This window comes from Lepidochelys kempii, chromosome 9 (assembly GCF_965140285.1).
Source record: "Lepidochelys kempii isolate rLepKem1 chromosome 9, rLepKem1.hap1, whole genome shotgun sequence".
Taxonomy (NCBI): domain Eukaryota; kingdom Metazoa; phylum Chordata; order Testudines; family Cheloniidae; genus Lepidochelys; species Lepidochelys kempii.
Window position 1 is genome coordinate 26,795,928 of NC_136388.1, and position 25,892 is coordinate 26,821,819.

General features: G+C 37.2%; 1 protein-coding gene across 21 annotated transcripts in view; it reads right to left on the reverse strand.

Annotated features, from left to right (window-relative positions):
- Positions 1-25,892, reverse strand: part of MBNL1 (muscleblind like splicing regulator 1) — a 200,542-nt gene that overhangs the window by 153,171 nt on the left and 21,479 nt on the right. For 11 of the 21 annotated variants that reach the window (XR_012160764.2, XM_073359648.2, XM_078854399.1 and 8 more), the window contains one exon: positions 8,685-9,626. The exons of 5 other annotated variants lie outside the window; for them this stretch is intronic. Coding sequence is in view for 11 of the 16 variants with exons in the window: in XM_073359648.2 (XP_073215749.1) it covers positions 8,685-8,858 (174 nt within the window). In the remaining 5 variants the exon portion in view is untranslated. Of the gene's footprint in view, positions 1-8,684; positions 9,627-9,763; positions 9,997-25,892 lie in introns of those variants that run through there. 5 more of the 21 variants (XM_078854403.1, XM_078854391.1, XM_078854393.1 and 2 more) reach the window with 3 other exon arrangements.

Consider the following 25,892-nt stretch of genomic DNA (forward strand, 5'->3'; position numbering starts at 1 on the left):
TCTATTTCTCTGGGATCAGGTTCCAGCTATCAGTTTTACCCCTTGGCACCAGCGGTTTGGGAGTTCCCATGTCAGTGCCAATGAATTTTGCCACAGCATAGCATGCTGGGAAATCCTACCTCCCAATATCCAAGGGATAATAATTGATCTAACAGATCTTGCTCAGACAAAAGGCAGTCAGGTCAACACATGCAAATTATTACTAAAGCAAAACTCCTACTGACTCGTTAACCCAATGGACGTTCTGGCTGAGGACTACTAAGTGGCAATTAAAGTAAATTATTAGCTTTTGGGGCTTCTAGCGCAACTGCATGACACAGTGGGTCTCTGGGGAGCCACTAGCACTGCTGATACTCCAGTTTCTTCTCCCACTGAAGCGAGAGCCCAAGGCTCACTGAAATTACTTCAGCCCTTAGGTTGGAGTGGCTACTATGGAGCAGCTCCAGTACTATTCTGCAGTTTCAAGGGAAGAGACTTTCCCCTCCCTATGCTCCACAGAGCTCCCACCATCCAGAGGACTTACTTGGGCTGAACACATAGAGAAGGATTTATCCTTTAGTTTTCCCATTAGATAAAATTCAGAGACTTTTTATATTGGTGACATTATTACACCAATTAAAATTAAGCTTAATGTTGATTTACCCTTAATCCTGGGCTGCCAAGAAAATTAAATATGTTAATCAGAAATACTGCTGCTATTAATATAATAGCTGGGTTCCAATATACTAACACTTTATCATTCATGATTGTAAAATCAGATTATTCCTTCCTCTCTATGTTTGCTTGGCCCAACATCTGAGGACCTGCATTCAACTACAAATCCATAGCTATAATTACTATTAAACTGAATATAACATCTAGAAATTCCCCACTGAATATAGCTGTGCCATGGGGGTTGTGAAATATTCTTCATGTCAATATTGCATACAGATTTCTCTATTGCCATCATTATAATTTTCTGTGAAAATAAATGGTGTTGTGCAAGTCCATGAAAAAAGCAAAAATTTGAGTCTGCACAATAGAATCTCTGTTAATTTTGTTTTTAAATGTATTTAATTTAAGTAAATATGGTGCTGGTGAAAGGAGCTGCATTCATACCATGGGAGATGGAAATGCTTTATTTATCCTCAGACCAGGTCCAGTACAGTCACTAGCAGTGAAAACTTCCACATACCACCCTGCCAACATGCTACTTCAAAAGGGCAGTTTCATCTTTAGGATCATTCAGTTCTTTGGCCTCTCTGCTGGGACACCCAATAAGCTTGCTAAATAGCATGGCCGGGCTTCAGTGAGGCAGACACGTGCCCACTAAGAACTTGAGACCATCATCTCATTTTCCACAGGCATTATGACAAAATTCTACTAGAAGAGGAAAGAGAACTATATTCAATATATTAAGTACAGCAATTGACACAGCCAAACAATTAGCATTTGTGAAAAACTTGTACAGTTTAAGCTCTAATGTGTTCTAGGCCTCTTTAAAAGTAAAGATGGCACCAGCAGGACTGGAGCACAGACATGCTTCTGAGATGCTCCACTCATTCTTTAATTTTATTTTTTCCTTTTTTTCCCCCACTTTGAAAGTGACTTAAGGGCAGAAGAAGCAGAGGAAACTTGCAGGATTCTCATGAATAAACGAAGTGCTTTCCAAGCAAGCCTTCTTTACTCCAAGAGGGCTGGCTGCCTTTGAGAACTGGGAACTGCTGTCTTTCCTCTCCATCTGAGAGGCTGGACTGTTTGACTTGAAGCAAGTCTGGAATTATTCTTCAAAAGACTAGATACTTAGTAAGATTCCATTTCCACCACAGATAGGAAACAAGTGAAATCTTTCTCCCAGTGATTACGTGGACATAAACAATGAAGTGAACTCCAAACCTCCTGTGCCATTTCATAAGGGACTTTCAGTTCTCTGCCCAAAGAGAACAAAGGCATGCCGTATAAAACAGGTGAGCTAGACTAACGCCAGGAATAAGAATTTGTGAGGTGCTGATTTTCCTACGAACAATAAATATTCTGGAAGCTTATTTTCAGCAAAAGCTAACTCATAAAATGTCAGTAGGATTGTAGATCAGTCATCTCGATCTTAGCCAGGAGACTATCAGGGAAGAAATCATCTGATTCTAAGATTCCACAGACTGTCCTCACATTATGTGAATTTCTGGCAGTTAGGCATAAGTTCCTAACAAATGCAAGAGGTACTACTTCCTTGCTACTTCTCAAATTGAGTTCTAGCCTTACTAGTATAATTATTCTTCAGTGCTAACAAAGCGATGTTATTGCTTCTTTAAAGTTGAACAATATATGTAAGTTATTGGTCTTAATGCAACTTCTTGTATCCAGCAAAATTAAGAGTGAACTTGGAAACCAGACATTTTGTATTTAGAAAAGTATAAAAAGCTGAGATTTTGGTTCAGCAGAAAAGGACAGAGACTTCAGAGGCTGCTCCTGATCCCTCATATGAAGATTTAACTTTGGAGACAAGTTAGAGTATGTGAACTTTTGCTGTCAAAAGCCTTTTTATTTATTTATTTTTATTTTGTGTTTTTACAGTTTTCTCTCAGATGAGAAAGTGTTTTCCTCTTTACTGTTGTATCTGCATCTATTCAGAGTTTCTTCCATTTAGATGCTGTATAAATGTATTATTACAAGTTTTTAATTTCTTCCTGCAGATGTAGAGCTTAACAATTTAATATGAAACATGCCTTACTGAGCTATAACTCTGTCTGGGTTAGCTGGTAAGATTTTTGAATGGCATTGATATTCCCACAGTGGAACTTTTATGTATGCTTTTTTAAAGTGGGTTATTTCCCCCTCACACCCTATTTACCCACTTCATTTGCTTGTTTTGGTTTCCCAATTTCTTTCCCCCAATTGGGAGCTTGGACCATTATCAGATTTATACTGAAGAAGGAAAATAAATGTGTAACTATCTCCTACATGGCAATGATATTCTCTCTCTTTATATGTTATACTCAAATCAATAAATGAGGGCCTGATTCTGTGAATTTATACTGGTATAACCCATTGCAAAATCAGACCCCAAAAGTGTTGTTTTTCTTTTTAATTTAAGGAGACCAAGAGTGGAGATATGCATAATTAATAATTCCATCTCTCAGGCGATGGAGAATTGAGATTCTCTGCAGATTAATACAAAATGAATTCATATATTTTACAAGGTCAAAATATTTCCTCTAACATTTTGAAGCTTCTCAATAAATAAATGGAACATTGCTATGAATTTATGAAGAGTCTGAGAGTTCATATTGCAAAGGAGGTGTCTTTACAATGGAATGTAATTTTAAGCATTAAATTACTGTGTAATCTATTTATTTGAGCATAAGCTTTCGTGAGCTACAGCTCACTTCATCGGATGCGAAAGCTTATGCTCAAATAAATTGGTTAGTCTCTAAGGTGCCACAAGTACTCCTTTTCTTTTTGCGAATACAGACTAACACGGCTGTTACTCTGAAACCTGTGTAATCTATGGATCTCATATGCATAACTATACCATTAAAAATTCTATATAGATTATAAACACTGCAAGAATAACTGAACTTTCTAGCATCTAACTTTTACTGAAAATGTTCAAAAAAGAAGAAAAAAAGAGAAATGTATTTACAAGGGAATATGATTGCTCATGATTTTGCATCTGCTGAAGGCAAGTTTAGGTCCAAACCCATTTTATATCCCATCAGGATATAGAAATTTAGTATGAGGTAGCAAATCCTGGAGATGCTATAACAGTGGTTCTCAAACTTTTGTACTGGGGACCCCTTTCACATAACAAGGTTCTGAGTGCGACCCCCCTTATAAATTAAAAACACTTTTTTATATATTTAACGTCATTATAAGTGCTGGATGCAAAGCGGGGTTTGGGGTGGAAGCTGACAGCTCGCAACCCCCCATGTAATAACCTCATGACCCCCTGAGGGGTCCTGACCCCCAGTTTGAGAACCCCTGTGCTATAAGCTTAAGGGACCAAAGATTTATCAGCAAAGCAACAGCTTATGTGGTGAACATTAGCATTAAAAGGATAATCCTTTATTTGGCCCAAAGCCTGCAGTTCTTACCCAGTCCGTCGAAATCAAGGAGAGTTCACCTCAACGAGAACTGTAGGTTTTAATAATAGTGAACCAACATTCACTGCATACATTGAATGTTTCCTAAACTGGAGACCACTACTCCAAGCCCTTACTCACAGAAGCAGTCACATGACACCAATGGAAACAGTCTCAGGACTGGTTCCCTAATTCTCTCTTAACCACAAATTTAGACATCTATCATTTTCATTTATCAAAACAAACTCATTTTTGTCTAAACTGAAAAGGCCACAACTCAGAGATGATTTTCCTTTATATAAATGTACAATTTCTTCAGTATTTTTACTTCTTGTAATGAATTACATTTTCCTCTTGAAGCTAGAAACTCTTGTCCGATATATTAAATGTCAGGCATGTGGGAGTGTGGCCAAAGTCTGAAACTGCACAGCAGAATGGTACTGCCATTTCATGGGGTCCCCGTAGAAAGTATTTGCTTTGCCTGTCTAATGTTCTAAATATAGAAAAGCACACAGGCTCTATCCACCTTGTGCTCAAATACTCTTACTAGACAGACACTACAAGCATTCTGCAATACCTACTGCACATCTCATCACACAAGCTAGAAAGCTAGTAGAAACACCACGGTACTTGTCAGATGATTTTTTAAAATCATATGAATTAGAGATTTATTGCCAATTCACAAACAAGACTCCATAACTCTAAGGATCTGGCCTACTTCCAATATGTAATATGAGCTATTCAGATAATTGTTCATTACTAATTATTATTATTGTTATTATTTGCATTGATAAGGTGATTAATGATTCTATAACTGTTTAAAGGTTAATGGTTTTATAGTCAGCTTTTAGAGACACTGAGGCGTTAGTAAAGAGTAAGAATACTAAGTATATATTTAAATGTTTTAAATCTGGATATAAAGCCTGTAGTTTAATTTTTACTACATCTGTTTAAAAAGTCCACAGGATCAATAGGAATTGTGACTTTGGGGGAAAAAAACAGGGCCTTTTTAGCCCAGTACACACTCAAAAATGCAGGTGTTTTGCTGCTAGTTGAGTTGGTCAGGAACTTCAATGAAGATGTATATTTCATTTTCAAATTGCCAAAGGGATTTTCCTGCAGCTGTCAGAATAATCTAATTTAACCACATCTCAACTATCTGCTTATAAAACATATACTAGCCAGATTACACTATATGCGAGTTTACTAATGCAGTTTGGTCTACTCATGGGTGGTAATAATAGCCACGGAGCTACAGAACTGGTGCTCTGCAGCTTGCAGAAAGGGGAATTCCATCTGACACCTGCAGAGCCTTCCAGCAAAAAGCTTCGATCAGGATGCAGAGCGAGGTTCGGGCCACAGGAAGCCTTTTGGGGTTAACAGATGTAAACATGTAACTAGAGCAATACCAAATCCATGGCCATTAAAGATGTGTCATGGACCATGAAATCTGGTCTCTTTCCTGCTGAAATCTTGTCTTTTGTGTGCTTTTACCATATACTATGCTGATTTCACCAGAGCTTCTCAATCTGGGGTTCATGACCCAAAAGGTGGTTATGGAGGAAGGGGGGTTGCAAGGTTATTGTAGGGGGGGTCCACAGTATTGCCACCCTTACTTCTGCGCTGCCTTCAGAGCTGGGTGGCCAGAGAGTGGTGGTTCCTGGCCAGACACCCAGCTCTGAAGGCAGCACCATGCCGGTAGCAGCGCAGAAGTAAGGGTGGCAATACCATACCATTCCATCCTTACTTCTGCGCTGCTTCCTTCAAAGCTGGGCGGCTGGAGAGTTGCAGCTGCTGGCTGAGGGCCCACCTCTGAAGGCAGCAGTGCAGAAGTAAGGGTGGCAGTAGCATACCATGCCATCTCACTTCTGTGCTGCTGGTGGTGGTGGCTCTGCCTTCAGAGCTGGGCTCCTGGCCAGCAGCTGTTGCTCTCTGGATGACCAGCTCTGAAGGCAGCACTGCTGCCAGCAGCAGTGCAGAAGTAAGGGTGGCAATACTGTGACCCTCATACTTGCAACCTCCCCACAGTTCCCTTTTGGGTCAGGACCCCTACAGTTACAACCCTGTGAAATTTCAGATTTACATATCTGAAATAATGAAATTTACAATTTTTCAAATCCTATGACCATGAAATTGACCAAAATGGACTGTGAATTTGGTAGGCCCCAAATATAACTATTAAACAGTATGTTTTTCAATGGTAAAAGAATATTTGTAACAAATTCTGCCCCAGTTTACAACCCACTCAACTCTAATGATTCCACCTGGTCAACAAGAATAATCACCTCCACCTAGTATTTTGAAACGGAGTCATATACTACTTAGTCCTTTTCACCCCTGGATCTCATGGCTCTTTACAAAGGAGATAATTATCTAATTTACAAGGAAAGGGTAACTACTTGCCCAAAGTAATATGAGTCAGTAACACAGCCTGGAATAGAATAGACTCCTGATTTCTAGTCCTATGCCTTATTCCCCATAACACACTTCCTCTGGGCTGACTGCTGCCTTAAGCATGAAAGTTTTAAGGTATTTCTCTAACCTGGAAATCAGAGTTCTTTGGTGGCAATAGACTTGGAGGAAGCTTTCTATTATGAAGGTTTTCCATGTCAAGGTTTTCAAGGATTTCTTTTTAATGAACGCTGGTGTCTCATTTTCAACCTTTTAACATTTTTTCTGAACCTGCTGTATTTTAAATTTTCTTTTTTAAACTTAAGACTAGTAGAGCAACCCAGGAGTGGGGATGTGAAACTCTGCACAGTCAAATGAGTAGAAGCAATTAGCTAGGAAATTAAACTATATGTTGATGTTGTAGCTAGTTATGGTGTTTTAACAATAAATGAATTCCAATTCTTAAGTTCTTTTATACGGAGGCATTTTATTGAGTTCCATGAGCTAAACCTGAATATCAGATAGCTATGTTACAATATGAATATTTTTACAAAATAATAATAATACAGCTTCACTACTCACGACAAGTGCAGAAAATGGAGCTGGCTCAGCATGGTGGCAGGGACTAAGCCCATGCACAGAGCATATGCACTAGATCAAGCCCACCACGAAGAGGAAGCAGTATGTTGTATCCACTGCTACCCATATGCCCCGAAGCTGTGACTAGAGCTGGTTGGAAATTTTTTTGTGAAATGTTTTTCATAGGGAAATGCTGATTTGTCAAAAGTCAAACTTTTCGTGGGCAAGGGTCTATTCTGACAAATTACTCAACTTGAAAACATTTTGGAAAAAAAGCCTTAGAAATTGTTAAAATATTTTGTTTTAAATTTTAGAAATGATACAAATCCTGTTTGCCACATCAAAATTACTTTTCATCTCAAAATTTAAGCTATATGAAAAAAAAACAGTTTTTACATTAAAAAGGGCCACAACAAAAGGTTCAAATTTATTTATATGAAAATGCTTGATTGATCTGAACCACATTCTTTAGAATTTTTGGTTCACAGAAATTTTCAAGGTTTTGACATTTTGTTCCATTTTGGAACAGGAGAACTTGTTGAAATCTCATAATTTTTAGTGGGATGGGAAAACCATTTGCTGCCCTGCTCTAGCTGTGATCCTGATCTGGCTATACAATCGGCCTACAGTAGCTAGCTAAGGCAGAACATTCCCTCCTTCAGCCCATGACATTTTTGTCCACAGCAATGCCCATATGCTCAGGCTTCGCTCCCCTTCCTGGGATTTGGCCTTAAGAGCAGCAATATTATATTCTAGAGAAAACAAAGAGACATAATTTTTCTATCAGCCTCTGATTTATGACTCTGTGCTGTATTAAGTTACAGTCTGTAGGATGGCTATTTAAAGTCTGGGATTATTTAATTAATAAAGAATGAAGAGAAGGAACTGGAAATCTGTATGTTTCACAACTGACCCCTGAAACTAGAGACAGTTGAAAATACCAGTCCTATACTTTACACAGCTTGCCTAGCATATATTTTTTGGAAGTGGCAGTAAATCTGTAACTTCGCTATTATAGTCCTCCTTGCATGACTGGAGATACCTGGCTTTCAGTTAAGTTTTCCAAGGAATGCATCACTCCTTTCATTAAATAATTATATTTGTAAGAAGGAAGGAAAAAATCACGGAAGTCCAAAAAATGAAAAAAAAGATGCTTTCAGAAGTAGCCATGCTAATTTATGAAGGAAAATACTGATCTCAAATGCACTGCCTACCTGTCCAGAGCCAGCAACAATCCACATGCAGTTACAAGACAACAACAAATCATCATTTAGAACACATGGTTTGCATTTCCAGTCTCTTTTACTTATTTATTTATTTAAAAGAATCTTTACTATGACTTTGCTATTTCTAAACAAAATATACACTGCTTTTTACACCAGCTACAGACCAATAACAATTTAGGGTTAAGGAACCAGTAACTGTAAACACACCAATTCCAGAGAGCTTGAACTCTGTTACAATTATTTCCCCCTTGTTCTCCTCTCCCCCATCCCTTGAGAAAAACAAAACCAACAAATCAGCAATAAAAAAAGCCATAAATCTCCATTCTACAACAGACAGCAATCCATATCTCCCAGACGCTATGGTTCTGCCGATTATAATTGTTTCATTCATTAACTATTTATCCTTGAAAAGAATATAATATTTACTCACTTTCAATGAATCAAAGCAGGCGATTACTCGTCCATTTTCAACTTGGCAGCTTTTCGATGGATGTGCAAATTTACATTCCGTGTCTGGTCGTGAGCAAGTCCCTCTTTGGAACTCTCTACACACTTCCAGTGTTAGCCATTTTGTGTCCCGAATCGGTGTGACACTAACAGCCATGTTTAGATTTTTACAGGTAGTTACAATTTTCAGTGAAACAAACAAACAAACAGCCAAACTGATAGATTGGAAATGATGAAAATGTCACCTCCAAAATACTCTTTTCCCCGCTCCCTACTTTAAAAGTACATGTAAAATTGTGTTGTCACAATATCAAAGAAAAGGTTTCCAACTAGAAATTCACAGCATGAAACTGCTAATTGAAAGAGGTTTTGTATTTAAAGAAATGCTAGGTTCATAAGTAAGATGAATGTTAAAAAGTGTGGCCTGAAACTAGCCTTGTGCTCTCAGTAACCCATTCCGAGTGCCAATTTGGAGCCCAAAATGCAAGCATGAAAACGTGGCAGACCCTTTGACACAGAATTTCCAAGCTGCTTTCAGTAAAGTTGTCTGAAAGGTAATCTCCAACACAGCTGAATTTGCAATTGCGTTTTGTGGTGCAATCGGTATTGATTAGTTTGGCATAGACAGATGCAGCAGTTTAGAGCAACAATCGAGAATTTTTTTTTCTCTCCTTGATTTTCTGGCAGAAGATATCTTACTTTTTCAGCAAACTTATTTTTATACTAAAGCAGCCTAGGGCAATGCCTGATACTTAGAGCTTTTCTCTTGATTATAAGTAGAAATGGGGGTGTCTGGGCTAGAGGTGGAGGGTGGATGTGCTGTCGTCGCAGTCTAGCTGGCAGCAAGCAAGGCAAAAAGCAGAGACTGCTCTAGAAGCGGTTCCAAGCAGCAGAGACGTCAGGAAAGGCACTTCTTAGTACCAACCTGTAGAAAAAACAAATACGTTAAAATTTACCAAGCAGCATTCCACTGAGGTCCCACAGCATTACAGCCTTGCCATGTGCTCCTAGACTACTATGCAGAATTATAGTCTGTCTGTTTCTTTCACATAATATACTTACAGTGTAGCATATTGCAGCCAGCCATCGTAGATTTATTAAAAAAGGGGCCGTTTTCCCTTGTGAAGCAATGCATGATAGAGAGATAACCAATCACAGATAGTGTTGCAGCAATATTCTGGGCAGAAAGCCAATAGTGTGGGCTGTCTTATGAAAGGTCGCGCCTGTCAGACGTTCATTACTATGCTATAAGCACAGAAAATGTCCATCAGATGTGACTTATTCCACTGCAAGAGGACGAGCATGTGGGTTTTGAATTTACCCAACATGCAGTTAGTGGATTAAACCATGTTAGTTTTAAAACAGCTTCCAACACAAGCACAAGCGCCTGTAGAATCCCGACAGAAAAAAAAGCAAGCTTTCAAACTGCAGATCACTTTCAAGCTGCTTTCTCTCCAGTTCTGCCTTGAGCACAGCCAGCGTACCGTCTACTGTATCCGACACATGAATATAAAAGGAAAGGGGGAGTTCACAAATGGTACATTCTCCTGACCTAACCAATTCACTTCCTTCTAAACCCCCATAAGTCCTGCCTCTCCACAGAAATCAGCACTTGTTTAATACTGTAAAACTATTCCATTCAGCCAGCAGACACTTTGTCAATATATCACCGGCAGGCTAGATATGAACAAAAGCACCCTTTATTCTGACCTTTCTCAAGGAAAAGCCCAGGTCATACAGGGTATATAAGAATTGCAGTGTTGTCAGGATGTCTGGCAAAATGTAAGTTAACTTCAAGGGAGAAAGTGATTCCATCACAATAACATTAAATATTAATCACAGAATTTGATTTAAGCAGCATGATGCACTTCAAAATGACACTCCTCTGAATTAAAGTAGTGGGGTGAGCTGATGCCTGCTGGTCTTAGCTTTACGTGTATGCTTCTAACTCTGCACCTCTGAGAAACTTATATTCAAATAATATCTTTGTGGAAACAGCTAACTTTGATGGTTTTATTATTATTATTATTTATAAAATCAAGACAACTGCACAAGTCTTGTTACAGACAAAAGCACATTAAAATTCATAACTTTATTTCCTGATGTTTAACAGTTTCAAGCACAATCTTCATAGTTTAAATGAAATATATATTTATTTCCCAGGATTTCGCTGTTGCTTCATGACAAAAACTTGTATTGAAGGCTATTAAATGTTTATTTATTCAAATGAACTCTGAGTTCTACTGGGAAAAAAACCTATGGTTATTTACTATGACCATCTTACTGTTTTAACAGACAGCAAAGTTTTCAGTGACATAAGACTACATTTCTTATTGTCTGAGTTTGCTTTATGGGCTGCCATAACATTAATAAAAAAACTACATATTGCAAGACATTATAAAACAATGTTACTGTAGGATACAACTGCAAGCTTTCATATGTTAATAGGGTAACTCAGCAGTTTTTTTGTTCGTTTCTATTCTGCCGGTCAGCAAGAAGAGAAGTATTGAGGAAAAATTCAGTTTGTCCATTTAACCTTATGTCCATGCTAAACAAGGTTTGCATTAGAAAACTAAGCTTTGAAACTTTGAGAAATGGACATTAGGAGTTGCTCCTTGTCAGCAGATGATATTTTGAGCATGCCAATAATTTATGAAGAGTCAGTCTGCTGAACATAAAAATAATTCAATTAATAAACAGAACCCTCTCCCTCTTCTCAAATCAGGAGACACAGAAATAGAGGAAGTTAAAATGACCATGAAAAAACTAACCTAAATATGGAAGACAAGCCCTGAAAACATCTTCCGAGATCCCTCAACTGACATCCTCAGGAAATGAGTTCCTGACTGGGTCCCTGCCCCCAGTCCTATTCAAACTGAACCTCAGCACAGTGAACAAGAACAACCCAGCTGATCTCAAATGACTTAATAAGACATAAAAGAAGGTCTTGCAAATAACTCAATTCTAAATTCTCTTCTTTTGCAGCATGAGCCCAAACACATCCTGCACTTATCCAATCTCTTTTAGGTGACAGAACTGCATACTTCTATGCTTCTGGTGCTATACTCCCATAAACAGCAAACTTTTCTCTTTCTACACTTGCATCATGGACATCATCAGCAGAAACGGAGCTCTGGAAACGTGCTTGTCAGTTTAGCATGGTTGCAAAGCAATAAGGAACAGAACGGTTGGTGGCGGAGTAGTTTGTTTTAAGCATACCAAAATAGAGGGGGAATAAAACTGAACTGGAGACTAGAAGATATACCCCAAAAAATCAATTGTAAATAGGGCTCGCTTTTCAGTGCATTCTTAACCAAGCCGGTATTTTGTACAAGCAACCAGAAATATGGAAACAATTTTGGAAACAAATATCCACAGACACTATTTTCATTTAGGATATATCTACACTCAGCAGGCTTGCCATGTGTTGTAGACCAAATCCATCAAGGTAACTTTTCTGTGGGCAGCACTAAATGTTTAGATGTCCAACTGAACTGAAATTCCGGGGCAAATAACCCTGGATGCAACTTTGTGCAATTATTTCCACTCAAACTTTGAGGGTGCAAAAAAGGCCAGGTTTTGATAATCTGGCAGATAACATATGTTGAGAGTATTCCCAATTTCTTTCTCACAATTTTATGGTAGATGAATTTGGCCCTAATCAAGTTGACATGGTATTGCCTTATCCATTTGCAAATCTACTGCCAACTGATTTGCCACTGTTTCATCATGTTATGACAGTCTTGTACAGAAGCGCATAATATTTTATGGGTGATATTTCATCACAGGCATTTCAGTCTCAGTATTACATGTGGGAATAAAGCTAAAAATGCTTGAGCCGAGATGCTGTAGATCCAGACGACAGGCACCCCACAAGTTATATTAAAAATGTGACACAGTCCTAACTATAAATTTTCCTGCTTTTGTCTATTTAACATAATACCCATAGTACAAACCATATGTGCCTAAATACTGAGGTGTATTAGAACATCAGCTGATATACTGTTTATGCCATACTATAAAGGGTCTAAGGGCCATGTTTTCAAAACTACTTGCTTAAATTGCCCCCCCTGAAACATGAGAGGACAGATGCAAATCAGTAAGTGTGCAGGAAAATATGTATTTGTGCATGAAGAATGGGCAATTGCTTATGCAAATGACTATTTGCATAGGAAAGTACCGTTTTGCGTGTACAAATCACGGAGAAATGATAATCTTGCAGCTAAAGCACGGGGCTCTGAGTTGGGAGATATGTGTTTTATTCCTAGTCTTGTAATGGACTTTTTGTGTGATCTTGGGAAAACCACTTATATTAATCTCTCTGGATGAAATCAGAGAGTCAATGGTAAAACTCCCACTGATCTTACCATCTGTAAAATGAAAGTAATAATACTTCCTGATCTCACAGAGGAGTTGTGAGACCTAATTCATTAATATTTGTAAATCTTTTGAGTGAAGGTGTTATACAAATGTCAAATAGTACTGGTATCAATGCACATTTTACCTGTACAATTACTTGCTTATGCACAAATTATTTTGGGTAGAATTTAATGAATATTTTTGAAAATACAACCCTCAGAGTCAGCCTTAAAAATAATCTGCAGAGCAAAAACAAAGAGCAAATTAAGGCCAGATTTATTTGCTGAATGTCGCCACTAAACAAGTGGGGGAGGGGAATGACACACAGCACAAAAATATATTTACCAACCCTTCCAAGCTATTTTCCCTCACAGTGTGAAATTCTTTTGGTATTTTCTGGTTCATGAAGATACCCAAGAAGGAATCACTGTGTGAAATTTCAAATACCAAAGGACTGCATGGGCTGCAATGAGACTTCACATATTTGTGATGGCTCTTTCTGGGCTATCTCCACTTAACCAGGAAATAACACAATAGCTTCAGAGAAGAAGAGTGAGAAATGTGGCTTAAATGTTTTTTTAAAGAACTTTAGTTAGACTTTTGCGGTGAAGCTCCTTAGTGGCCAGTTATTAGGGGATTCAGCACAAAAGGATGTGCTTTCTCATTTTTGATATGCACTTCACCTGTAAGTCTGAATTTTAATTGCCACAGTCTGTGAGAGTCATTACTTTTTGGCAATGTTTGGCAATTTTGTTGTTGTTTTTTGCTCATCAACTATTTGGAATTTAAATGGAAACCAAAGAAAAATATGAACAGGCTAGTTTAAAAAAAGCAGATGCAAGCTAAAGCAATGCAATAAAGGCAAATAAAAGATGTACTTCTCTGGACAGGTTTAAACACATATGTGGAGAGAAAATATCATATCCTTGAAAAATCATTCCTCAAGTGAAACTGATTTAACTGTCTGTTGAACTGGGTCAATGCAACTGGTTATGAATAGCTTCACAAATCAAAACAAGTATTCAAATGTTAACCGAAAATGCTTGAGAAAGTTAAAGTAACACAGAAGAGGACCATCCGATTATGATTTCCAGTTTATGACTGAATGTGTTCAATTTCTATCACTTCCTATTATTGTTACAAAGAAGTGTCATACGACTGGATTAATGATATGCTATTTTTCAATTCTCATTATAATTTGTCAAAAGAATAAGGTATCTGAATATGAATGCCTTATTTATACTGAAAAATACTCCATGGGGGACCATTGTTTTGACTCTTCCTGTAATTGGAGTAGCTAGACATTCCTGTTTTCTCCATTTGCAGCCACAGAAGCCTTACAGAAACAGATGTACAGGTCAGACACAATGAAAATGCACAACACTAAAAAAGGTTAGAGTAGTGAGGTACACTATTCTGGGCTCAAAGAAGCAAGAGAAACTAATCTCACTGTCATGAGAATTGTCAGCAAGAACAGAATTATGCAACATGAACCTATCTTTATGACAATGATTCTAGTAAGAATGGGAAATGGAGTTAAATTAATATATTATTTATATTGTTAATGTAATCTCACAGCCTGCAGTTTCCAAATTAGACTTAATTTAAATCAAGAAATATAAAAAACTGACCAAATTGTAGCATTTTCAAAATATCTCTGCCTTATCTAACTATTACCAATAAAATATCTAAACATAGATCTAAATAAATGTGAAAGAAATGCAATAATTACATCATGGACCAAGTGAGAGATGTGATTATAGCAATGTCACAAGATTAAGTGAAAACAAAAAATTAGGCTAATTATCAAATTTGCCACAGATTTCAGAGCTGAGAGAGTGAACAGCATGCATCTTCAGTGTGCTCTTTCACAGAACCTGAAGTTATTCTTGGTGCTCTTTCTAAGTCTGAAATTTTGAAGTAAACAAGTCTTGCAGAATGACCAGAGAGATACAACTCAAAGAACCTCGCATACTCACAACATTGTCAGACAAGCCAATGCCAAAAGAACATCAGAACTTCTTAGAAAATAGACATATCTGATAGGCATTGATTGGTCTGGAGTTGTAGAAATTTTAGTCACTAGACCCACAAGGCATCAGGTCCTAGAAAAATTAAGAGGCACATTTCTCATTTTGGCATTATGGAAAATATTGTTATTGAGAGCAGAACATAGTTTGCCAGCTCTGAATTCGAAGCTTTTCGGATGTAGTATGATTTCAAGTATATCGCTTTCAGCCCCTATCATCCACAAGGAAATGGGCTGGCAAAGAGAACAGTCAAGTTTTCTAAGAGAATTCGACAACAAAATGACCCCATATTAACTCTCTTGAGTTAAACAACAACCTCTGTACTAAATTTATCAGGAGGAGAATTGTAGGATCAGGTTCTATACTTGAGTCAGTTTGAATTGTAAATATACAACATATGCTATATTAGAAACAATTTTAATGTAAAATAGTTTCTGTATGGCACATAGGTATGATCCAGTGCCTTTTGAAGTTAATATAATTCAGTGGTTCTCAAACTTTTGCATTGGTGACCCCTTTCACACAGCAAGCCTTGAGTGTGACTCCCCCTTATAAATTAAAAACACATTTTTATATTTATTTTTTATATTATAAATGCTAGAGGTGAAGTGGAGTTTGAGGGTGCAGTCTGACAACTCGCAACCCCCACAATGCTCAGTTTGAGTACCCCGATATAATCCTAGGATGCATCAGGCAAGGTATTCCCAGTAGAGACAGGTAAGTGTTAGTACCATTATACAAGGCACTTGTGAAACCTCATCTGGAATAGTGTGAACTTACTCAGTCTGACTGAACTACAACAGATATATCATTTTGCTAATACAGAATTCCAATCAGGTTTATTTTTAAGACCAATTTTGGTAGTAGGTAAGAACATATTGGCAACATTATTTAAAAGCAAATTACCAAGATAGCAAAATATATCAATCAGGTATCGAGAATTATGGAACATCACCAGTCTGCCCATAAATGACATGCAGTTATTCATCTGAACATGTCATATGAGGCAGACATAGAAAAATAACATTCCACTATAAATTCTTTAAAACATTATATTCAAAAAGCAAAACTTTTATTAAATAGTATTAGAGATCTAAGAAAAAACAAATCATTTCCTTAGAACTGTTGGACATCCTTCCAACTGATTAGTCTAGCAGTTATAGCACGGAGTCAAGGGACCTGAGTTTTAGGGCTTGTCTACACAATATCTTGTGGACCCTGCGGTTCGCACTAAAAGTTCCCTAAATTAGTCCCGTTTCAAAGAGCACTACATTAACATACACTAGGGAAGTTTTACTGTGCACCAGGAGGGTCCACGCAGGCAGATTAGTGAGTGTGGTGGGTGTGGACTAAGGCACCATGTAAACAAGCCCTTATTCCCCACCCTTTGGCCTGATCCTGCACCATTACAGTTAATAGTAGCTTCCCTTTAACACAGAATTAAACCAATACCTTAGTTTGTGTCTAGAGGACGAAGTGCTGCTGGGGATGCTTTCATTTGGATGCTATATAACCCCAAGATTCTGACCCCCTATAATTATTTAAAATATTACTTTTCACAAGAGAAAAATCTGCTAATATCTAAGTGCTCATCAAAGAATTTATAAATTTCATTTAGAACTATTTGTTCAAATGTCCTCACTTAGCTGAAACTGAATCTGTTGCTCTCAACTTCCTTTCCTAAAAGGGTTGCCATTGTAGCATCGTTTGCACAGAATGGCTTTGTTTCATCCCAGAATGGCTGCAATCCAGTAAGAGGCAAAATGATCCTGAGGTGATCACCCTGGGGTCCCACTGGATTATGCAATATAAATGACAAAAATACTACTAATATTAGTACTTATTGCCAGTAGCATTTGCTCGAGCCAGCAAGCTTCTCCAGGTAGCTCTGCTAATGTGCCTGGCAACACCCACACTCTTCCAGTGCCAATCAGCATATTCCAGTCTTGCAGAATTGTGCCAAGTTGTGTATGGTGATATTGTTATGTGAATAAATATGAATTAGAGACTTGGATGAGACCACCAAACTCATTTATTTGTGATGTACTAGTAAACTGGAATTTGAACCTGGTCTCCCGAGGTTAAATGGGCTACTTGTCTAGCCTACCTGAAACCTATACATCTTTTCCCTTCCTTTACGTATTGTAATGAGCCAATTCCAGGCCTCTAATTACACAAATATGTACTATCTCCTTGTCTTCCAAATGTGGTACAGTTCACATGCTCTACTGGTCCTCTCTGGCTGCGGCCTTCCAGGTCAGGACCAGAGGTCATCAAAACATTTTAGTACATAGCGTATGATCAAGAGTCCTGGCAAGAGTGACGATTCATCACAGGTTCTTATGTGGGCAGCATTATTTTACATCTGCTTTGAGGGCAAAAGGAAAAAGGCCCTGAATTTGGTTATTAACAAATACAATGCAACACATTCTGCTCACACTCAATATATAAACAGAATCTTCAACGGTCCGGGCATTTAATTAAAGAACAAGGGGCAAATACTGTAGCAACTATATGATCCTACCAAAATATGGCAAAGTTACTTGAAAATAGGACAAACTAGTTGGTTGTCCAAACCGGTGCAAGCTAAATTTGTACTGCATTTATTGAACGAATCATTCAGCTCAATTTCCAAACTTTAGCATTTCTCAATGCTAACGCACTCAAATTGAACCAAAGCCCTAGTATTTGTAGAATATTAGGAATTGCCAAGGCTCAACTTGTCCAGTATCCTGTCTCCAACAGTGGCCAGCACCAGATGCTTCAGAGCAAGATGCAAGCAACACAACAGTAGGCAGATGTGTCGTAATCTGCCCTCCATGAAAGTCTGATCCTAATCCCTAATATGTACCAGTATTTCAGCAGCTGTAGTTCATACTGTAGTATGTATGTACTGTAGTGCATCGTTCAAATTAAAAACTGAAATGAAATATTGACACTAGATTAATAGATTCTGAGACCAGAAGTGACCATGGTGATCATCGAGTCTGACCTCCTGTTAAGCACAGGCCATAAAACATCCCCAAATTAATTTTAGAGCATGCCTTTTAGAATAACATCCTATCTTGATTTAAAAATGGTCAGTGATGGAGAATCCACCATGACCCTTGGTACATTGTTCCAATGATTAATGATTCTCACCATTTAAAAAATGACATTTTATTTCCAGTCTGAATATGTCTAGTATCAACTTCCAACCCCTGGGTTGTTATATGTTTCTCTGCTAGATGGAACAGCCCATTATTAATATTTGTTTCCTGTGTAAATACTTATAGACTGTAATCAAGACTTATTGAAAATTGACATTAACAGCCCAGCAAGCTCCTCTGCCAGCTCTTATAAAACTCTTCGATACTGTACTACTCACATTCTTTTTACACCCATTTGATGTATTTGTTTCAATTTTAAAAACTGCAAACATTTCAGTAGCTGGAACGTTTTACATAGGACACACTAAGTCGGTACAAAACATTTTCAGTTTAATGTATGGAGATATATAGCTGTATGACTCCCATTAACGTTAACAGGAGTCACAAGGCTAAATGTTCTGAATGAAATTTACCCCAGCAGCTGTGGTAGGGTATAATATGGGGATGAACGCATGTTAGCTCAGAACTTCAATTTCTCTAAGTATGACAATTTCTGAAGTGGAATATTTTGTATGTTACAATAACTACTGTCCTTTCATTATCATATATTCTATTTCATATTGTTAGTTGTACTCAATATACCCTTCCAGCATATTAAAAACCCTATTTGTGGATTAAGAAAAAAATACTGGGATCCTGAAATCAACATCTGTATAAGACTCTACAGCCTAGATAGGACTTCTTTGTTTTTTAAATTTCCTTTAGTTGATTCTTAGGTATATTGAGAGGCTATTGATATTTGAGTACAGTCATAAATATTCGTTTCCACTGGCTGAACAGAGTTCAGTCCAAACATAGGCTACATTATTATATAAAGACCTACTCGTATGTTTAACTTTGAAAACAGGAGTAGTTTCACTGATTTCAGTTGAACGCATGAGTAAGTGCTTTCAAGATCAGGGTCTAAGTATTTTAGGGAGTCGGGATAGAGCTCTTAATTAGTCAACACTGCTAAGGAACAAAAGAACTAAGAGATGGGACTGTTCTTTTTTGAGATGAAAAAAATCTATGGGACTCAGTCCATCAAGACTCAGCCACTTCAGTTTGAAAAGTTAGAGATCTGGCTAATTAATACATTTATATTTATTATATAGCAATATAAAATTTATATATATAAACTGATTTGAGGAGCAAAACATCACTTTGTATTAGACCCACATCATTTGTGTATTACACAAAATCACCCCTAGGCTCATATCTGGAAGTCGGTTTATATTTAAGTTGCACTACTTAATAAATGAAGCATGTGCCAAAAGAAAGGGAAAGCACAGTGTAAGGCAAAGTCCAGTGCCAACACCGTCCCTCCCCACCCCCATGTCAGTATTAAGCACACAAAATCTCCTGCTTGTGCCTTCCAGGTCTCTGCTAACAGCCATTTCCAGGTTATGGATCTGGATGGTTGTAACCAGCTGCACTGATCTATTTATGGTAGCAGTATGGCAGGGAGCCATCTGAACTATCTTCTGAGCTTCTCACAGTATTGCTCAGATCAGAATATCCTGCTCAATCAGAGGTACTTCTCAGCCAAAAGCAACATGAATACCCCACACATTTTTCCCTATATCTTTGCATCCCTTGTAGTCGAATACAACAGCATTGTTGTGTCGCTTCTGCTTGTTTATTTCTCAGGACAATTTATGTTTTGGAATTCATCATTTTGACACGTAGCTGTGTTTGTCCCTGGTAATAGTACTCACTTACAGTTTGCTTTAAAACAGGATACCTGTACGCAAGACTCTCATGGTCTCAATAACACCAAGATATTGTTTCCAAACAGCCTGTCTTTTGATAGACATAAGCAGACTGCGTTCTCCCCCTCTCCACACAGATACTCTGTAGGTAATCTTTTTTGTAGTCCACAACCAAGATACAATGCATGTCACCCTAGTGTAACATAGATGTAGGGCCTTCCTGCAGAAGAAATGGACCTTGCAGCTTCATATAAATTATGGATTTATCACATTTCTTAGTGAAATGGGCCACCTAAAGTTATATTCATTAACGTAAACTTGCCATAGGATCATGCATAGAAATCAAATATAAAGAACTTGAAAGAAATATCTAAAAACTAAAGGTTACATTACACAAGTACTATTAAAGTATTATTAATTTATTAGCACTTTATTAATATTGTTAATGTTCTATGCCATTTGCAATCTAGTTCCTGGCTAGACTGATTTATTAAAATACTGTAATTGAAAAGATAGCATTTTAAGATGCTAATGCAGAAAAGCACTTAGGACCAGATTCTGGAATTGTTGCATTCAGCATTGCAAGGGTGTCTAAATCCCCTGACAGTCAATGTGATTTAGGCTCCTATGTGCCCAAATCCTTTCAAAATAAAGGATTTGGGCTCTTAAATCAGTTAGGTAATGCAACATTGAGCACAGGACCAGCTAAATACCTTTAAAAATCCTGGCCTTTAGCCCACTGAATGGGAATACTCACGTGCTTAAAGTTAAGCCTACATTTAAATGCTCTGGATCAGGGCCTCTTATAAAAGATTTATGTCTTGCTTAATTTTGCATGGATGGTGGGAAAGGGCATCTTAAGCGTATAACATCTGTAACCTCTTTCTTCCAAGAAGCCATTGCAAAATGGTGTTACCTGCATTACTGTTCAATAGAGGATTCTCTGCTGAACAGATTGACAGGGTGTGGGTCCATGTTCTTTATAGCCATGTTCAAACAGCACAACTGGCCATCAGATGATACTCAACTAAACAATTGCAAACTCGCCAGTATTGTCAATTAATGTTCTTACAATTTCACTCTATTTTTATAAAGGTCACATTGCACCTTGGAAGGAATCTGCACTAAGTCCAAAGTATTTTCTGCCCTCCCTATTGTCTACCTCTGCTATATTTATCAAATTTTCCATAGTGTTTTCCCTATAGGAAAATGAAATTAGCTTTTATATTCTGTTTGAATTCTTCTTAATTAAAAAGTTTTTTTGATGAAAGTTAACTGCGGAGAATACAGAAACTTAACAATACAGTAAATTTATTCAGTATAAATCCAGTTGAACTTGTGCTCTCTCAGCTTTAAAAATCTGCTATTTGAAAAATGGAATTTGATGCAATCTTAATCATTACACGGGAAAGTGGAGTATTCTTAAGTACTATCTAAAAAGATTGAACAAGAACAAAGCAGGCTTTAGTACATATCTTGACTGTGGAAGACTGAGAGACAGAATACCAAACAGCAAAAACACAAGTAAAAATATAGCAAAAGAATCTCACACCCTGTATTTAAACACTGATTCTGCCAGTGGCACAGTACTTACAAAACAACAGCAACAAAAGGGTCAGATCCTTTAATTTTTGCCTTCACTATTTAAAAAGAAAAACAAACAAAGATCAGAAATAAGTCCTCTACTTCTTCAGGAAAAAAAATAACAGTGCGTTTATTAAAAAAAAAAGTTTTCTTATAGAGCTTGGTAGGCTATTTATAAAATATAGGAGTTTGATCCAACACCCATAGGAGTCAGCAAGAGTCTTTCCTTCAGTGGAGATACAAACTAAAAAATGTTTATTTTAAAACCAGCAAACGCTAATCTCTTCTTCGATTTGTCAGATGTTTTTTATTTTATTTTATATACCTATAGTATATACTATGTTATTACTAGAATTGATTCACTGTCATTCGTTTGTCATTGCACTATGAATAAAATCCTGAGTTTGTCTTGAGTAAGCGCTAAGGGTTGCAGGATTTTCCCTACAAGGTTATGTATAAAAGAAGATTTTTTTTTAAAGCTAACTATACAAAACCAAGAATTCTGTGTAGACTTCCAAATACTTGAAAAATGTATTTCCTTGCAGCTTCATGTATCCCTAGGCAAAACACTATTTACTTATTCTCATATGTAAATCATTCTGTGTTTATCACTGTGTTTAGACTTTTGTTCCCTGGAAACTGAATGGCATGGGTAAAGTGGTACCTTGCCTGAAATAGCCAGTGTAAGTTTTCAGACTGTAAGTGCATGTCATCAGACAAATGCCAAGGCACTCATCAATGAAGATGAGTGGTGTAAACTTTCTGAATAGAACTTAAAGCAAAGAGGCCCTTATACCCAAATTCGTAAGATGAATATTAAACAAAATGTTGGAATGGTAGCATATATTTTTAAGGTGAGTCCAGGTCTAATTACTGTTGTTTCGAGCTTGGCAATCTACTTGGAAAACTTGACAAATCTGCCTGGTTCACAAAGCTTCTGAAGCCTGAATAGTACTTTATGGTACCCCTGGGAAAAATGGAATTTAAAGGCTTTAGAAGACTGTGATGCATCTAGACCCAATTAATAAAGCAAACTTATTTTCCTTCTAAAGCAATTTATTCAGGTTTTAAAAGAAATGCATGTTTTATTCTGAAACAGGCATAATTGTATTGCCTTATAGCAAAGACAGCGCTACTGTTAATATGTAAAGCTAGAGTTATTTATAAATGGTATTACTGAGCACTCATTTCTATATTCATATTCCTCCACCTCCATAAAGTAGTCCAGATTAAAAACAAAATCAACTTTAAGTATGGAGCACACACATATGCGTAAGACAAGTGAAGCCTCCCTTAAAGTGAAGCCCCAATTTGGGTTAATTCTAATATGCTAGTCAATTCTGAGAGATTTCAGAGTAACAGCCGTGTTAGTCTGTATTCGCAAAAAGAAAAGGAGTACTTGTGGCACCTTAGAGACTAACCAATTTATTTGAGCATGAGCTTTCGTGAGAGAGTTTCTCATTCTTCAATCTTTAGTTCACTTCCTGGTTGAGTGAGTGGTTGGGAGACTGAAGCTCTGATGAAACCACAGGCAGGAGATCTTAACAGCTGCAGGGAGACAGTCAGAGTTCCCAGCTTCTCCCCTTATGACTCAGATGGAGATATCTCCTATTCTTTCACAGATAATAACTCCAGCATGGGGTGAGAAGAGTAGGCAGGGACCACAAAAAATTTCACAGACGACCAGCAGTGGGGAGAGAGAGCAGCAGGGAAGGGCAGTTTCTCTTCAGAACTCCCAAACAGGGAAAATAGCTCTTCTCTCCACCACGTTGGTAGCATAGGTGAGTTTTTACCTCTCCTTCAGATGGTCAAGCTTAAAGTACCACAAGCAAAGACAACACCCAGCCACCTCTCATAGAGCAAAGCCCAGTGGCATATACCACCCTCAGATACCTCAGACAAGTTGCAATGGTCCTCTGTAAAGTAGTTACGTACCATGTAGATTAATTCCCCAAACACACTGAATTTCAAAGCCATAACTTTGAAACCCTATGGAACCTTGTAGTATGGTTTGCAGGACTGTTTGGGATAACCCTCTAAGATTTTGTGGGGTTATTTCTGGATTTTGCTATTTTCTATATTACTATATTCAACTTCTCTAGAACGTTTTGCAGATCGTTTTGGGCAAATTCCAGATATATTTACTCTACTTTTCAGAGCTGACACAGCAGTTGGTACATGATGTTATTTGCAAGAAGAATGTCCACAACTAAATATTTTTATAACACAAAAGTATATTTTGTGTACAAATACATATGCATATATGTGTATATGCATGCACATACACATATATTCCCAATAAAAAATTACATTGAAATTGGGTTAAGGTTGAGAATACATATCAATAATATGTATTAAAGGGATGTGGTATTTATAAAATTAAATTTAAAAAAAAATCCAAACAAACCAACATTATGAACCCAGGATATTCAGAATTAAAGTTAAACTTAAAAGAAATCCTGTTAAGTTATGCAAATGCACAGTTAGGAAACCCAAAATAACCTTAGCTTTGCCCTCAGTACAAATAATTTACACTGATACAATGCAATAACAATATAATTTTAATTAAGACATCTTAGTGTTTGTGGACCCAGGTTGGATTAAATTGATTTTTAAAGATTTTTTTTTAGTTCCCTACCACCTCATGGTGTCATTACAGGGCAGAGTTCAAGTGATTTGATAAATGGGTAGTTTTGAAAAAGAAATATTTAAAATTAGTGGTCATTTTTGCTGTCATATTTCATAATTGAAAGTTCTTAATTCAGCAGAAGGTGGTACACAAAATCTTCTTCAGATAATTCACAAAGGATTACCTTCTTTTTAAATTGCCAACATCATCCTACAGCAGAACCTCAGAGTTACGAACTGACTAGTTAACCACACACCTCATTTGGAACCAGAAGTATACCATCAGGCAGCAGCAGAGATTAAAAAAATCCAATTACAGTACAGTGTTACACATAAAGTACTAAAAAAAGGGAGGGGTGGGGGGAAGCAGCATTTTTCTTTTGCATAGTCAAGTTTCAAAGCTGTATTAAGTTAATGTTCAGTTGTAAACTTTTGAAAGAACAACCATTAACAGATTACAAGGTTACGAACATTTCAGAGTTATGAAAAAACTCCATTCCTGAGCTGTTCATAACTCTGAGGTTATACTGAATTGTTCTCAATGGGATTGAAACTATAAGATACCTCAGTTAAGATTTCAAAATGGCCACTACTTCCCACAGTTCCCAAAAAAAGTGAAGCTAAGGTCCCTTAGGGAAGATGGTGGCCCCTACTGCTGTCAGGAAACAGACAGAAAGGCCACATGGAATGGGTGAACAGAGACAATAGCCATCTTTGCTAAAAATAGCCGATGCCTTAGTCCCACTGAGAACAATGGAAGATGGTAGCTATTTTTTTAAAAGGTCAGTTATTTGTGAAATTCTCTGTGGTAGACCCTTATTCCTCAGCCTGTGCCGAAGGAGAATCTTTCGGTTACAAAAAAAATAATGGGGAAAATGATGAGTAATCCTAAACAAATTTTTCAACATACCCTATGCACAATTTTTAATTTTTGAATTTTAACCATATGGGAAGTTTGAAGAGTTTCTGTTGTTCCATTATTAAGATCATTAGGGCCAAACAAAAGGTCTGATACTAGGTGCTACACTTCTTAAAGGATCAATCTTTAACTAATTTTAACTTGTAAACAAACTAACAGATGTATATTCTCAGAAAAATTCATTTTATTCTCAAAGAGCAAGTGCAAAAATTTTGAGGATACAGAGATGTATTTTCATACATCATATAGTATTGAGCTTTTCATTTGCTTTAAGTGAAAAGCTTAACTAATCCTTAACTATGGAGCCACAACCGGTGTTTCTCTCTCACACACCCACTCCCACCAAGTAGCATGTACAATACAGATATTTGAAATGAAAGCCTTGTGGACTCAGAACTTGGGGGATGACCTCTCTCACTCTCTCTCAGCAAGAAGTGCTGTATCTCATGACTTAGTATTACATCTCTTGAGAAATAGTGTCAATTTTGCCAAACTCTACAAAATTAGGTAGTTAGTCTGGTGATCTGTAGTACTGAGTCTATGAAATACATTCCATTTAATACCCTAAACTATAGGTGAACTGTGGTCTCTCTCAAAGACCAGTGCTCTGCTGAATAAACCTATGTTAAAAGTTAATGTAAGTAGCATTTGAAGTAAATCTTTGTTCATTTACCACACGATTGGATCTCTTGACTGAATCATTGCTACTTTATTATTCTAGACCTTGAAGTTTAATTTTGAAGGGTGATGCAAAAAGACATCAGACACTGTAAAACTTTTATGTTCTGAAGCAATCATCTGCATTTAGCTTATGTTTTATGAAGCCGTGGA